This window comes from Neophocaena asiaeorientalis, unplaced genomic scaffold (genome assembly GCF_003031525.2).
Source record: "Neophocaena asiaeorientalis asiaeorientalis breed wild unplaced genomic scaffold, Neophocaena_asiaeorientalis_V1.1 scaffold134, whole genome shotgun sequence".
NCBI lineage: Eukaryota > Metazoa > Chordata > Mammalia > Artiodactyla > Phocoenidae > Neophocaena > Neophocaena asiaeorientalis.
In genome coordinates, this window is record NW_020185339.1 from 28,495,906 (window position 1) to 28,513,040 (window position 17,135).

The following is a 17,135-nucleotide window of genomic DNA, read 5'->3' on the forward strand; positions in this document are numbered from 1 at the left end:
GCTTGGATTCCCCAGCTGGGGGAGGTAAAAGGCACGCGTAGTGTCTGGGGAGGCCGCCTGGGATGGCAGGGGGAGGAACAGCGGGTCCTGGGGTGAGCATGGGAAGGTGGCCTGCTGCCGAAGCCTCGGCCTTCTGGCCAGCACACTGCCCAGCCGGGGCCCCCAGGAACGCCGGGCCGCCCTGTGCAGGCCTGAGGGCCCCGGCCGCTGACGCCTGTCCCACCCCTGCAGTTTGACTTCACGTCCTGCCAAGGTGTGCTCTTCGTGCTGCTCATGACTCTCTTCTTCAGCGGGCTCCTCCTGGCCGTCCTCCTGCCCTTCCAATATGTGAGTCTCCAGGCCTCCCAGCCGGCCCCGTGGGGGTGGCGGGGGTGGGACGGCCGGCCCGAGGGTGCTGTTTCCTCCTACACCCTCCAGGGAAGGCCGCGAGCCAAGGGCTCACAGCCTGCCGTCCTGTCCTGCCCCTCCTGGCGCCTGCCCTGGGCTGCTTGGCAGTGTAAGCAAACAGCGAAGCGAGGCTTTTCTTGACAGGTCTGGGCACCTGCCCACTCCACAAGCCACATCCGCGTCACCTTCCCCATCTTCTCCGCTAGCGGGGAGGTGAGGCCGAGGGGGAGGGCTCAGATCATTTAAACCCTAGGCCGGGGAGGGGGCTCCGGAGCTCCATGGGGCCACCAGGCCCAGAGGGGCCCTGAGGAAGGGCTTCCTGGGCCTCTTGGGGCATCAGTCAAGTGCAGAGAGGCAGGATCTGGCTGTCCAGGCAGACGGGAAATGGGACAGTGGGGCTCCGAGCATACCCCTGCCCCATGAGGGTGTCCATGGGGACAGCTGAATCTCAGCTCTTTAAGAAGTGTCCGGCCTGCCTGGGAAATCCCACTAAGACTGCTCAGGGCTCAGTGACCCATTCCAGGCACTCAGGCTGCTGCAGGTGGAGAAGGGGCAGACTGAGGGCATCACAGGAGGGGGTTTGAACCCTGGGAACCCAAGAGAGCAGCTGTTGGACCCGTGCTGAGGGCTCAGGGCTTGTACCTGCCACGGGCTCCTCTTAGCTACCTCTAGTACGGGGGTCCCCCACTGCCCCTTTTCTGCCGGGCTGAGAGCAGTATTCCTCACTCCCCCTCCCTACCCCATCCTGCCCAGCCCCAGGTTATTGCTTCCCAGTCCAGAACGTCGGGATTGGTTCTGGCATTTCCTTGGCTCTTCCCAGGATCCTGTTGACAAAGGGAGGAGCCGGAGCCTGCCTGGGGGCCCTCTGTGTATCTAGGTTGGGGGGGAGGGGTACAGGAAGGGGCCCCAGAGCTTCCAAGAACACTTTATCGACCCGGGTCAGGCTGATGGAATGCCTGTGTTTCCAGGAGTCTTCTGGGGGAAGGCTCTTCAGAGGGCACGGCTCGTTTGGCACCTCTTGCAAGGTTTCCGCACTCAGCTGGGTGCCCCTGAGGCCTGGGGAGAGCAGAGGTTGGGAAGGGGTGCTGTTCCAGCCTCTGCAGGGAATCCCAGCAAGCACAGCTGGCAGGGATGCCAGATGCCCCCCCAACCCCTGGGCCTAAGTCTTTGTCCCCTTCTACCTGAGCCCCTTTACCCACACAGGCAGAGCCAGGAAGCTCCCGACATGGGGACAGACGGCACAGGGATGAGTCCACACTGGGAGAAGGGCACAGCCTCAGGCCAGACCCAGGCTGGGAGGATGGCAGGGACCCCATAGGATGAGTCACCCTGGGCCAGCCTGAGCCTGGGGCTGTGTGTGGAGGAAAGAAATGCTGGCCCGTCTGGACCTCCCCTGCCAGCCCTCCAGGATCACTGTTACCCTGGGGCTCCCCCACCCACCGTGAGCATGCAGGGGATTAAGGACCTCTCAGTCTGGGGCAGGGTTGGGGGGGTGAGAGAGGGCCCCCACTGGGGAGGTCTGTGCCACACCCTCCATTCTCGGACTGATCCCTTCTCCCTGCCCCTCTGCCGCACTGCCCATCTCGCCATCCTTGAGCCCGTGTTTTGTCTGCCCTGCAGGTGCCCTGGCTCCATGCAGTGTACGCCGTGCTGGGAGCAGGCGTGTTTACGTTGGTGAGTGTGGCCTCCCGGGGGCCCTGGCTTCTCAGCCTCCCACCATCTCCTCAGGTCCCTCCACCATCCCCATCTTCCTCATAGTCCTCTTCTCTGAACCCTTGTGAAGTACCAGTGGGCGCAGAGGGGCTCAGTGCTGTCAGGTCTCTAAGACAGACCAGCTGACCTGGGCAGAGGGGCAAGGAAGGTCGTAACAACAGGATTGACGCTTTAGACAGAGCTGGGAAGAGGTACCCCTGACTCCTGGGGAGGTTCAGTGCTGCTTGTGGGGGTGGGAGAGTGAGGGTGTCCCAGCCGCATGGACCAAGTTAGTCCTTGCTCTGCTGGGAGTAATCTGGGAAGGCTTCTTGGAGGAAGGGAGATTCCAGGTACCCTGTGACAGATGCACTTAGATTGAGCTTGTCCGTGGCTGTCCTCACCAGACTGAGGGTGTTAATGATGATGATTATGGTTATGATAACAATGATAGCTGGTATTTATTGAGCACTTGCTTCTCCCACAGCAAGCTCTGCACACGTACTGAATCCTCACCATAACTCTATAAACTAGGTTCTGCTGTTCTCAGATTAAGATGAGGAGCCTGAAGCTCAGAGACTTTAAATGACTTGCAGGCAGCAGACAGCATCCTGGAAGTGGAGGGTTAGACTGGGGATCTGCACAGATGGCTCCAGAGCCCCACTCAGGGTCTGAGGCTAGGTGGGGAAGGGAGTGGGGTGGCTGGAGGCAGATGCCCAGGAGATGAAGGTGACCAGGGGCAGATGTCTGCCTAGAGCAGCCCAACACAGGCCCTTTGCTCAGTGGGCTCCCAGCACCTGAATGTGATGGTGCTCCAGGACAAGCCTGTGTTGGTGACATCTTCTTACGCGGTGGGGTGACATCCAAGGTAAACATCCACTGCCAGTGGGAGCAGTGACCAGACTCTCCTCTCCCTCACTGGTGTTTTCAGCTCAACTCAGTCTGGTCAGAGTTCTGGGCTTAATCACAGGTTCCAGAGGCTTATGGCTGACAGAGTGGGGGAGCAGAGATGGGGGGAACTTTGGGGGTGTGGATAGGGATCGAGCCAGGAATGGAGGTGTGGTAGATTCATTCATTCATTTCCACAGGTCTTTATTGAGCACCTACTAAGTGTGAGGTGTGTGCTGGGTGCCCAGGATGCCACAGTCAGCAGGAAGGGCACAGTGCATGGCACATAGTGGCACTCAGTAAATACCTATGGAGTAAATGGCCTCCAGGCTCACAAGCTGAGGGCTGGACAGGACTGAAGAAGGGGTCTAGTGAAACTTCAAGCCTCTCATTTTAGAGATGAGAAAACTTAACCCCAAAGAAGTTAAGTGATTTTTCTAAGGTTTCCCTGCAAGATAATGGTAAATCAACTAAGTGTGATTGGCCTTGGTCAAGACTAGGGTGACCAACTTATCCCAGTTTACCCAGAACTTTCCCGGTTTTAGCACTGAAAGTCTCACTTCTTGGGGGAACCCCCTAGGAACTCCAAGGTTGGGCAAACCAGGATGGTCGATCTCCCTGCTTCACTAACTTCTCTGGCTCCTGATCAGCACTCTTTCCTGCACGCAGTACCTGCTAAAGACAAATTTTGATGAACAGGTTGGGGTGGGGGTGTGTCGGCTAGGAGGAAAGGAAGGAGGGTCAGACTGAGGGGAGGGAGACTGGGGAGGCCTCAGAGGACAGCGTTTGCCAGGGACAAATGGAAGAAGAGGGGTCCGTGCCGGGCAGAGTGGGAGGAGGGCGAGCGCTGATGGAGGGTCAGGGAGTTTACTTGGCTTCGCGCTGATCAGGACACAGCACGTGTGTCAGCTATACGGGGAGGCTGTGTGTACAAGTCGAGTTGGATGAACAGTAATCCTTTAAATTTCTTTAATAACCCCTTGCATTATTAGAATAATAGAAATAATCCCAACCGTCTGTGCCACCCTTTACATTTTACAAAGCACTTTCACACCTATTACCTCACTGGATCTCCATCACAACCCAGGGAGGGAGGTAGTGCTGCTGTTAGACCTGCTTTCTACATGTGAAGACCCGCTTTCCACATCCAAAGTCCCGGGTGTTAAGGAGCCGGCACAGGGTCCCACCTCCAGTAAGGGGCAGATTTAGGACAGGACGCAGGTGTCCTGTGCCCAGCCTGGTGCCATTGCCAGAACCCCCATCGTCCCCCTCAAAGAGGACAACTTCTGTTGGCTTGAAGTGGGGAGAGGCTGGGGTGATCTCTCCAGCAATGTTCCCCCTCCCTCTCTCGCACCATCAGTGTTGCCCTCGCTACTGGATTATCTCCATCTGCGTAGAAACAGGCTGTAATTTCTCCCAACTGAAAAAACAGCAACACACAAAACACTCTTAACCCACATCTCCCTCTAGCCCACCCAATTAGAGCAAAGCTCCTTAAAATGGAATCTACACTCTCTCCAATTCCTCTCCTCCCTTCCTCCCTTCTCTCTACTCAGTCCTTCTCCCATTCTCTCTTACCCTCTTAAAAACGCTCTCTCCGAGGTCCACAATGGCCGCCCTGTGACTGAATCCAGCTGTCATTTCTCAGTCCTTATCTTGCTCGACTCTCAGCAGCATTTGATACAATTGCTCATTCTCTCCCCCCAGAAGCATCTTCTTCACTTGGTATCTAGGCACCAGCTCTCCTGGTTTTCCTCCTGCTTCCCGGGTCGCACTGGAGGGCTCTGGGGCCATGGACCGTCCACACTCACTCCCTAGGGGATCTCAGACTGTCTCAAGACTTTGAATACCATCTTTTATGATGATGACCCTAAATTTTACATCGCTAGCCTGGAATCCCACACTAGACTTGCCAATTGCCTACTCCGTGTCCACACTTGGAAATCTAATGGGCACCTCAAACTTAATGTGCATGGAGTTGAGCTCCTGCTCTTCCCCTGAACCCCTGCTCCTCCCACAGCCTTCCTTGTTGCTGTAAGTGGCAGCTCCATCCTTTCAGTCACTCAGGCCAAATGCCTTGATGACACCTCGACTCCTCACTCTCCCGACGCCCAACAACTGGCCCAGCAGCAAATCCGGTTGGCCTCACCTTCTATCTGGAATCTGATTGCTTCTCTACACCTTCATGGCTACTTCCTGGTCCATGTCGCCATCACCTTCCACCTGGATTCTTGAAATGGCCTCGCACGGGTGCTGCCCCTACAGTCTGTGTCCCACACCACAGCAGCTAGAGTGATCCTGTTAAACATTGGTGAGGTCAGGTCATTCCTCCGCTTGGCCTCCAGCAATCGCTCTCCACTGCCTGCAGGCCCCCCCTGACCTCACGGCCTCCTGTTGCCCACTCTGCTGCAGCCACGCTGGCATCCTTGCTGCTCCTGAGGACGGCAGGCTCACTCCCAGCCCGGGGCCCCTGCACCCGAGGTTGCCTCTGTCTGTTCCTTCCCATCTGCTCACAGCTCCCTCTCTCCCCTCCTTCAAGTGTTTGCTTTATTTACAATCTCTTGTGCTGAGCATGTACGCGCGCACATGCAGGCATGCACACACGTTGCTCCCTACACCCCCGTTTCTCCATAGCACGTCTCATCCTCTGACATACTACATATTTTTCTGGTTTATTTATTGTTTGTCCCCGTCCAGCAGAATTTGAGTTCCTTGAAGGCAGGGATTTGGGTCTGGCTTGCTCATCGCTGCATCCTTGGTGCCTAGAACAGTGCATGGCGCACAGCAGGCGCCCCTGGATGTTTGCAGAAAGAACAGACGCTTGAGAGGCCAGGTCCGGCTGAGACGCTGTCAGAGTGAGGCAAAGAAAGCATGGGTGCATCGCTGACTTAAGCGTCAGTCTTCTGTGAGTCACGGGGGCGGGGGAGGAACCACTGCGCCTAATTACCTGTTAATGTCTCATTAGGGGAGCAACGCTCCGACAGTTCGGGGCTCATCCTGCAGTTTATGTAAACAATGGTTAGGAGCACGTGGAGTCAATGCCCCAGTCCCATCTCCTGCCCTCTGCCACCTGGCTCAAAGGAGGGACGACCTGCAGCCCGTCCCCTGGGTCCCATGGCCTGGGGAGAGTTGAGGAGGGGCTGCTAGACTCATTCCACTCCCTCGTCTCAGTGTCAGGTGGATGGAGACCCACAGAGGCCCAGCCCCATGAGAACTAAGGTCCCCATTCCTCCCCGTTGAGCTCAAGTCAGAAGGTCCTTGACCTCAATCTGATCCTGCTTCCAGCATCACTTCTGTCCTTTGGAATCTGGTCCTGTAGCTTCAACCCATCCCCAGAACCAGTGCCCAGCACCCCTGGTCTCTCCATCTGCCCATCTGGCATCTCCTACCCTAGCCAATGGAGAATTCTCAGCCCCATGAGGGGCCGTTCCCGCACTGCAGCTAGGCAAGAATGTCACTCAGCCATCCCTATCCTCCTTGCTGCCTCGAGGAGGATGTGTGAGAGAAGGGGGAAGAGAAGTGTCAGAGGAGGGCCCAGATCCCAGTGAGACCCACACCAACCCCCAGCAGCCTGGGCCTTGGAAGGGCTGTGAGCAGCAAAAGATTGTCTCCTAGAGACCTCAGCCCCTCCCCTGAAGGACCCTGCCATCTTTGAGAGCAGGGCCACCCAGATGGACTAGTCTGAGACTCGGGAGGTGGGGAGCCAAGTCCTCTTAGGGCTGTGGTCCTGCCTGCAGGAACGGGCCCCTCCTCGGCCTCACCCCGACTGGCCTTGGCATGTTCTCAAGAAGCTTGGGTCTTCTCCCTCACCCTACCACGTAACCCCCCCTCTAGGCACTAGACTCAGATGCCAACAGAAGTGGGTGAGTCAGCCGAAAGGTACTGGCCTCAGGCTGGCCCCATCCTCCTCTCCCGTCTAGTGCCCTCTCCTGGAGTGCTTTTCTGTAGGAGCCCATGGAAAGTGAGGCAGAGGAACATGAGGGCTGGGCTGGGTGATGAGGCAAGGTGGAGGGGTTTGGACAGAGCAGGAGGGTTGAGGCAGGGAGAGGGGGAGAGAGAGCGAGCAAGCGAGGGAGCACAGGTGGCGCCCAGGGCCTGGCCAGCTGCTTTCCTGCAGGGACTGAGCCTCTTTGCCTACATGACTCTGGGCAGGTTGCTCTGCCTCAGAGTTGGTCCTTCTTTGGGGAAGCTAAGCCTCCCAGCCAATTAAATCAGGAAGCCAAGCCTGGATACCTAGGGAAGAAACCAGGAATAGGACTTTAGAAATTAGGTGATGGGCCCAGTGGGAACAGAACTCTCTCCTGCCTGCCCCATCTGGCCAGTTTGAGAACCTCAGGAAGCATCAGTCTCTATGCTTTAAGGAAGATTAGTGAGAAGCCAGATTAGTGCATAGGAGAGAGGCTGAGAGATGATTAGTTAGGAGGCCACTGCAGTGTCCTAGAGTCAGGGATGGGGTGGCACGGAGAGCCTGTGTGGTCAGTACTGGATGCGTCAGGGCCTGATGGTGTTTGGATGAGTGAAGCTTGGATAGGAAGATGCTTTGTTTGTAGAGGTGCTGGGCCTCCAGTGCTGGGTATTGACTTCTGACCATTGAGGGGACACACACAGCCGTCTGCTCTCAGTTCCTAGAAGAAAAGGAACACTGAGACTGTGAGCCCTCAGAGTGACAGGGACCTCCCTGTGCTGAGAGAGCACACCCAGACACACACACCACACACACATACATACTACACACTCACACACACATACATACCATACACACATCACACATACACCACACACACATACACACCACAGATACCATACACACATCACACACACCACACACACATATATACTACACACACACACACCACCCACATGTCACACATACACACCACACACATACACAGACACCATACACACCACACACGCACCACACACACATACATACTACACACACACACACATGCATACCATACACACGTCACACATACACGTCACACACCACACATGGCATACACATGTCACACATACACACCACACACATACATACTACACACGTGTACACACCACACACATGCATACCATACACACACCCCACACACATGCCATACACACCACACACACATACACATCACACACACACACCACACACGTCACACATACACCACACACAGACACCATACACACATCACACATACACACCACACCACACACACATCATACATACACACCACGCACACACAGCACACACAGACACCATACACACATCACACACACACCACACACACGCCATACACACGTCACACATACACACCACACACACATACATACTACACACTCACACACACCACACACACCATACAGGCCATACACACGTCACACATACACACCACACCCCACACACATGCATGCACTGTTGGCCGCCAAGCTGGATGAAAGCCCCATTTTCCTGACTCTCAGCCCAGCATTCTTTCTACTCTGTCTCCCTGTCCATTTCACAGATGGAAAGATAGAGGCCTAGAGAGGTCCCCCCACAGCAGGAGGGCCAAGAGAGGCCTTCTCAGCCTCTGTCACCCTGAGGCTAGGCTTTGGGCCATTACTTCCATTCAGCCCCAACAGGGAATCTGTGTGTCTTGTGAATCTTCCCACAGCATGTGAGGGATTAGGGGAAGAGACTCCAGTCTGCCCCCACCCCACCCCTCACCCTGCTTTTCTAGTGGGGGCTGTGATAGATGCCCTGCCTTCTTCAAAGTTAGAGAAGCACTTTGAAAAGTAAAAACGGCTACACAAACCCAAGGCAGGGGTATCACTTTATTTTAGACTCATCTTTATTTCATTCAGAGTTTAGAGACTCTTTTGCTTCCGTGGTTTACGTGAGCCTGAAAGATCCAGTGAGAACCTTCTCGGTCCTGCCGCCCACCCTCTGCCGCCACAACAGCCCTGATGCCCACCCGAGGCCTCATCTGAACCCACTCGAGATTGAGTGGATTCCTCTGAGGGTGGCAGGAGGGAGGGTGGATTGGCCAGTAATTGCTCCTTCGGGGGGGAAGTGCACTCGTGTCCCCCTCCTGGACCTCACCTCAGTCTCAGTTCCTGAGACGTTAATCCTCCGAAACCAGTGCCCTGCTCAAACCAAGCCTTTCAAACCAACACCCTGACCTGGAGAAGGTGAAAGAAGCCCCCCAGCCCCAGTGCTGTTAGACTGAGGGAGGGGTGATTCAGAGTCCCTGTAGGGAGCAGGGCAGGGGAGCATCTACACAGGCATACGGGGGCAGAGCCGGGAAAGGTGCTATCAGGAGGGCCAGGGGGGCTCTTCAGGTGGCCACGTGCACCCCACCCAAACCACAGTCAAGGCCTAGCTCATCTTACCACTGTGACCTTCGGGCAAGTTACTTGATCTCTCTGTGCCACGTCTTAAAATGAGGCTAATATTAACTATCTCACAAGGCTGTGGTAATGCTTTACAAGATAATATATGAACAGAAAAAAGAAAACAGCCTAGCACCTGGAACATGGTAGTCTCTCAACTACCATGGTAGCTTTCCCCCTTATTGTAAATGTTAACCTTATAATTCAGAACACCAGATTTTGGAGCACAGTAGCTGGGTTCAAATCCATTCTCTGCCACATTCGAGCTGTGTGGACTGATCAAGTCATGTTACCTCTCTGTGCTTCTGTTTCCTTATCCGTAAAATGCAGATAATAATAGTACCCACCTCGTAGGTTGTGACTTTTCAGTGAATTAATATATGCAAAGCAGTCAGAAAGTGCCTGGCATGTCATCAGTGATCAGTAATATTACCTGTTAGTAGTAGTCAGTTGCCTAAGGTCATAGGCAAGCTTTGAACCCAGGTCTATGCGACTTCCCAGTCCGTGCTCTTAAGCACTGTATCACACGCACGCCCTTCCTCTTTCACATACCTTTTCACACTGCTCCCCTTTTATCTTGGGCCAGACTTTCTGGCTCACACGGCTGCCAGACCCTGTTCCTTTGGTGGTGGTGACCCACCTGGGAGTGCTCCCCAGGACCCAGGGCTGCATGCAGAGGTCATCTGTGCCATTTCAACTTTTGACACCCAGGTTGCTGAAGACAAGAGAAGTATCTTCTATGGGCCCCAGACGAGTCTCCACTCAGCTCCCCTCTCCTTGTCCTGCACCCAACCGAGGGCACAAGGGCTTAAAGCTGGTAGTCTCTTTTCTCTGGAATCCTCAAAGCCCATGCTTAGGGCTTCCCTGGTGGCGCAGTGGTTGAGAGTCCACCTGCCGATGCAGGGGACACGGGTTCGTGCCCCGGTCCGGGAAGATCCCACATGCCGCAGAGCGGCTGGGCCCGTGAGCCATGGCCGCTGAACCTGTGCGTCACACAGACACACACACACACACACACACAGACACACACACACACACACACACACACACACCCCAAAGCAGTGTCAGTCACATGGTGGAAACAGAATGGGATTGTCTGTCCTCTCGGCTGTGTGAAGTGGGCGAGTCATTTATACTCTCTGGGCCTCAGTCTCAGCTCCATGATGGAGATGATCATGCAATATCTGTCCCACGGGATTATGGAGACAGTTAAATGAAAGCGTTCACAAACTCTTCTTTTGTGTTACTTTAACCCTTCTCTTAGTTTTTTCTAATATAATGTATGAATACACTTATTCATATATTTCATTTTTTTTAATCTTAAATGATATAGATAAAGCAAATGTCATTTGGCTGTGTAACAGCTGTGGTCAGTTGTCTCTCCTTCCAGACCTCTCTGTATGCATTTTATAGATATATGCAATGTAGACCCCTATAACATATAGTTTTGTGAGGTTTTTTTGTTACATAAAGGGGCTCACATGATTTGGATTTTTCTGCAAGTTGTGCTTTTCTCATAAGAGTGTATATCAGAGATGTTTCTGCTTCAGCACTGCTGCCCACAGTTTACTTAACAATCCCCTGGTTGATAGAGGTTGGGTTTGTTTCCAGGGTTTCACTGTTAGAACCTAAGCTGCCGTGAACAGCCTTGGGTGTGCTGCTTTGAGCCCTTATGCTGGCATTTCTGTAGCATGGACATGGTCCACGTATATTTTTTATGCTGATTCAACACATTGCAACCCCAGCTTTTTGTATTCAGTGCTTGTTTGTTGGTGGCTCTGAGCTGCCCTTTCCATGGCATGGCTCCCCCAGAGCCTCTCAGCCTCATCTCTGGGAGGACAGCAGACATAAGCCTGGACGAGGCAGGGTCAGGCCGAGTATATGGCCGTGGGACCCTGACCGGGTGCAGCCCTGGCCAATAAGGTGAACCAGGAAAGTTTGCCTCTGTCTCCTCTGCCCTCTGTACGTGCTTCCTCCCTCCCTTCAAGCCCGCCCTCCCCGCTTCTCTGTTGGAATGTAGGAGACAGGTAATCTGGTTCCAGCTAGATAAATGACCATCAGCAAGTCACTCACCTGCTCTGAGACTCCTTTCCTCATATTTAAAATAATAAGGGTGAATATCCACCTCCTAGAGTGAATTGGGCAAGTGAGATAAAGGACTAGCGTGTGAAAAGACGGTTCAGATGTAAGTTAGTAGCATCCTCATCCAGCTCCCCTCTTGCCCCTGACCCACATGCCCCTCCTTCAGGGTCTTGTATCCAGTTGCCTCGCAACTCAAGCACCTGCTGTCCTCTTTTTTTTTTTTTATGACTTTGGCAGGATTGGGGAATTTTTTTTTAATAAATTTATTTATTTTACTTATTTATTTTTGGCTACATTGGGTCTTCATTGCTGCGCGCGGGCTTTCTCTAGTTGCGGCGACCGGGGGCTACTCTTGGTTGCAGTGCACGGGCCTCTCATCATGGTGGCTTCTCTTGTTGCAGAGCACGGGCTGTAGGCGTGCGGGCTCAGTAGTTGTGGCGCACGGATTTAGTTGCTCCTTGGCATGTGGGATCTTCCCGGACCAGGGCTCGAACCCATGTCCCCTGCATTGGCAGGCGGATTCTTAACCACTGTGCCACCAGGGAAGTCCCCTGCTGTCCTTTTAGGTGTCAGTGGTCAATCTGGTTGTTGGCTCTCAACTGAGATCTTAGCTGCCAACTACAATGTTAACTATGACCAAGATATCTGCTCTCAGCCAACATGTTAGGGAACAGCGCTCATCACCCAGGGAGATTATCAAGTTACTTTCCCCTATGTGAGTGCATGCTCGTAATGTAATCTCTGATCATGTCTTTTGCTTTCATGTTCCCTACAACATAGTAGATGCTCAACAAATGCTGCTGGGAATAAATGAATGGAAAGCCTTCAGCTGGCTTACAGGCATGAGGTTGCAGTGATGGGTGTTACTGGGCAGTGGGGTTGAAATTTGTGGCAGGCTCTCGCAGATAGCCCATGTAGATAAGCATCCATGGCCATTGGCCAAGGACAGGGCAGAAACCATTTCATTCCTCTTTTCTCCAAGAGAAAAGCCAGCTGGCTGTTCTAGGAGGCTCCTTGGAGAGGCCACCCCCAGACCGGGTCAGGTCCAAGCCTTCTAGTTGAGAGATTCAATTTCATTAGCTCACCCAGGGGTGACCGGGCTCTGGGAAATCAACCAAGCAAGTGACTGATTGGTAAGCCAGATCAGCAGTTTATTAACTTACGCTGGCAGCCGTGACAGCAGCCGGTAGCATGGAGTCAGCCCCTCTCCTTACCTGTTCTTGGCTACAGAAGGAAACTTTACCTGGCAATCCAAATCAAACTGAGAAGGAACAGAGTAGAGTGGAGTAAAACGACACTAAAGAGTAACTATAGTTGATGACACATATGCTGTGATACATTTACCCTCAAAACCACACCGTGGTGTGGTTGTCATTACTGTCCCATTTTGCAGGTGAGGACACTGAGGTCAAGTGCATGATGGCTCCAAGCTATAGAAGCCCAAACCCAGGCGTTCCGTCTCTGGTCCTGTGTTCTCATGCCCTGAGCAGGGCCCCCTCAGCCCTGGCTCTGGTTCTCCATTTGCCTGCTGTTAAGGCTACACAGCTTCCCTAGTGACATTTCCGCCTCCTTGCTGAGTGGCAGGAGACCTGAGTCTCAGCAGCAGCGCACACAGGTTCTCAAGAGGGCACCTCTCCTTCTGCAGATATAACAATAAAACTGCACCAATAGCCACCATTCATTAAGTGCTTACCGTGTGTCAGGCACCTTGCCAGGCACCTTGCATGCATTAGCTCACTCTCACAACATCCTCAGGAGGCAAGCACCCTCATCTCCCTTCTGCCAAGGTGGATTCACGGGCTCAGAACGACTAAATAACCTGGCCCAGGATCCCAGAGCTAGTGAGTAGCAGAGCTGAGACTGGAATCCAAGTCGGTCTGACTTTCAAGCCCATACTTGTAATCATGCCCACCTCCCTGCCCTCAAGGGTGAGATGCCTTGATGTCCCACATGCTGGAGCTGCTCCCTGTTGGAGCCTCTGGCCCCTGGGCTCCAGCCTCTGTCCATCCATCCCTTTGCCCCACTGCTCCTGCCACAATGAATTCCTCATTCTGCACACCACCGCCCTCACCTCCAGGGCTTCCCCAGGCCTGCTTAGTCTAGCAAACTCCTACTCGTACTTCAAGCCCCAGGGAAAGTGTCACCTCTCCCGGGCTACCTTCCTCCTGCCCAATCAGCCCTAATTATGGCATTTACCAGGTTTTATTGTAATCATCTGTAAGTGTCCCCCACTAAGTGATGAGCCCCCGAAAGCAGGCATGGCGTGGTGTTCCTCGTTGTCTCTGCAGCTCTGAGCAAGTCACTGGGGCTCTCGGGGGAGCCTGTTTCCTGGTGGGAAACACATTAACCCTGGGTGCTGCCCATAAGCTGCAGAGCAGAATGGCTAAATGAGGGGGCTCTGGAGCCAGCCTGCTTGGGTGCAGATCCTGGCTTTGCCACTTCCCAGCCCTGTAACCTTGGTTAAGTACTGAACATCTCTGGGCCTTGGTTTCCTCTAAGAAAGGTAGAATCCCTACTCAATAGGGACGTTATTAGGACAAAGTAGGCTAATGTCTGTAAAGCACCTAACAAATGCCTGCTCCCTGCTCACTGTTACATGGAGCATTTGTTCATCCTCTGAGTAGGGCCCTGAGGGAATGCAAGAAGACTATGCCTCCGCTTGAAGGTCCCCTCCTCCAGGAAGCCTTCCCTGACCGCTGACACACTCACATTGGTCAGGTTCCCGTTATCAGCCCCCTGTGGCACTTTGTGTTTCTCTTTGTTACTCACCATACTAACAGTTACTTTTCTGCTAGACTCTAAGCTCTACGAAGTCGGGGATCTTGTCTGTCTTGTTCTTTGCTGCATTGGTGGCTGGCACATAGTAGGTGCTCAGTAAATAAGTGTTGAATTAGGGATGGAAGGTGTTGGGAAAGTGCCATATTCTGGACTGTCAGAGGAGGGTCACTGAGCAGCCAGGTAGCCCGTGATAACAAAATTGGGGGTGGGCCTGGGCTGGGACACTGGGCTCCCTTGGTCAGTGTCACAGTGACCAGACCTTCTGACCTCTCTCTCTCTTCCCCCTTCTCTCAGTTCCTGGCATTTGACACCCAGTTGCTGATGGGTAGCCGACGCCACTCGCTGAGCCCTGAGGAGTATATTTTTGGAGCCCTCAACATTTACCTAGACATCATCTATATCTTCACCTTCTTCCTGCAGCTTTTTGGCACCAACCGGGAATGAGGAGCCCTTCCCACCCCCACTTCCTTCAGAGAATGCCCCCTTGCTGGTCCTCTGACCCCGCCCTGTGCTCCTGCCAGCCCAGATATAAAGCTAGTTGCCAGCCCAGCCTTTGGCCAGCCTGCTCACTTCCCTCAGCCAGCCCTCATCCTCACCCTCTGCAGCTTGTACCCATGCCATCAGGGGCCCTGTGGTACCCAGGTCACACCATCCCTTGTGCCACCCCTTCCCCCCAGTTATATCTCCCAAACTGAGACAGTCGAGGCTGGAGGTTCCTCTGGGTTTGAGGACCCAAGGGATGAGTAGGAGAAGCCCAGCAGGATTTCAGAGGTGGGAAAAAGATCCCAGGAAGCCTGGCCGAGGCCTGCAGCCCCACCGTGATTCCTCCTGAAGTTGCCACAGCTGTAGGACTATGGGGCACACTGTCCTGTGCCCACCCCCTGCCTCCTCTCCCTCCTTCCAGGTTAGGTTTTGACATTCGGTAAGAAAGGGGTGGAGAGGACAACTGGAAGACAAGATGTGGGTGCTCTGCAGTGGGGGGATGGGGATAGTGGGTGAACAGGATGGCTGTTCCAGGCTGCCTATCTTCTCTCAACTCTGGGACCAGCGGCTTGTTCTAGGCACCAGAGTCCTGCAGCAGAGAGAGGGGCAGGAAGCCAGTGCCATCTGTGCTTGCTTTGGTTTACCCTCCTGGGTCATGACACAGTGCTGTTGGGGCAGGAGGTGGGGGCAGGGGCCCTGCTACTGAGTGGGGAACCTGTCCTGAGGCTCCAAGGGAGGTGGGAGCAGGCAGCCAACCAACGGGGAGGCCTGGGCTCTGTAGCACCGCTAACTCACCCAGACCTGCATCCTCCTGGGAGGCGTGGCAGGACTGAAACCAACATCTGCTCACCTCTTCTCTTCAACTCCCAGGCTGCTCCCACAGACCTGAGGCTGAGTGAGGGCTTGGGCCCTGGAGGACTGGGTGTTCTAGGGAAGGGAGGCTTATCTAGCAACTGAGCCAGCCCCATCAGGAGGGAGTGCAGCCCTGCCTCCAGCCCTTCCCCATGGTCCTTTTGCCCATCTCACTTCCTAAAACCTCCCCCCATCCTCTGCCAGTTGCTGGCTTATCCCCAGTCAGGCCTCCTGAGGCCTCCATTGGCAGTGCCCATGTCGCCGTTTCACTCCTTATCTCCTCATCTCTCCAATTTGGAAGCCATCCAGCTGATGTTAACAACCAGGGCAAGTCCCTCCAGCTGGTCCCCATGTGATGGGGTCGGGTCTCCTTATCAGCCTCTGGGCGGCTGAGATCTCAGGCAGGGTGTGCGTCAGCCACCCAGCCCCCTGCAAGTCTGCTGGGGAGTGGACCAGGGGGCCACACCTGGGGGAAGCGTGCAGCCTGCCCTTGCTAGCAGCTAACTGGGCCAGTGGAAAGTTACTGTGTGGAGTCAGGGAGGTTCAGAGTGGATACCTGGACCCTTCCTTGGCCTCTCCCTCCAGGGTTGCTTCTCTCCCCGTATGCCGGTGGCTCTGTTTGCCCCTGGGGGTGGGGGGATAACTAGGGATGTTATCTATGTATTCCTGATCCCTCCCTCTCCACCCTTCCTATTTCCAACTTGTAAGAAATATTGCAAAAGCATTTGAAGTTTTGTTCCATCTTGGGTATGAGGAGAGAGGGAACCAAGAATGGATGGCAGCGTTGGTGTGTGAGATAAAGGCAACTGGGAGCACAAGTGGGATGCGCCCTGCGTGCTGGTCTAAAGTAATCCATTACGGCAACCCTACGAAGGTAGTACTCAGCGCATCCACATTGCAGAGAGGAAAGCTGAGGTGATGGAGAGGCTTGGTCCAAGGTCATACAGCTAACAGACTGGATGGGGGCTGGAATGAGACTGGATGGTCAGGCCCTGACAGCTCGGGGGATTCATTGTCCTCATTACCACCCCTGGCCTTCCCTCCCCTCCCCACCCCAGTTACCACCACCAGATTTTGTACTCTGTAGTTTCCACCTTCTAAACACAAGCTGGGAAGCAGGATTCTGGTGTCTGATTTCCAGCCTCATTGCCAACGGGCTCGTGGTATTTATTAAGCAAGTGTTTCTTACTGACTGTGATTCAGTTTTTCTATCAGCAAGATGGAAGACCGTGGCCAGAGTGCCGCAGAGACAGGCACCAGAACATTTATTTGCACTGACTTCCTTATCCAGTTGCCACCTCTCCTCCAAGGTCCCCTCGATTCCTCTCCTAATCTCCAGTTCCAGTGCTAGAGGGGTTACTTCCCCCACCCCTTGCCCTATAATTCTCAGCCTGGGCCTTGGTCATGCTTCCCAGAATCCACCTGTCAAAGCCCTCCTCTTCCTAGGACAGTTTATGAAGAATTCGGGGTTTATGCAGCTTTTCCAAGGCTGAGCTCCAAAAGCGTGAAGGGGAAGGCAAGCACTCAGCAATAGACAATGTGACGGCAACTCAGGGCCATCGCACAGCAGAGTATGCTGTGGAGTCTCCTATTCTGGGTCCTGTGGGGGGGGGGGGGGGCCC

General features: G+C 54.2%; 1 protein-coding gene across 1 annotated transcript in view; it reads left to right on the forward strand.

The window, feature by feature from the left end:
- The window catches only part of FAIM2 (Fas apoptotic inhibitory molecule 2), a 29,871-nt gene extending 15,144 nt beyond the window's left edge, over window positions 1-14,727 (forward strand). Inside the window, exons 10-12 of the mRNA XM_024737027.1 lie at window positions 232-327; window positions 2,008-2,061; window positions 14,473-14,727. Of these exons, the coding sequence (XP_024592795.1) occupies window positions 232-327; window positions 2,008-2,061; window positions 14,473-14,622 (300 nt within the window). The 3' untranslated portion in view covers window positions 14,623-14,727. The remainder of the gene's footprint in view (window positions 1-231; window positions 328-2,007; window positions 2,062-14,472) is intronic.
- The last annotated feature ends 2,408 nt before the right edge of the window (window positions 14,728-17,135 follow it).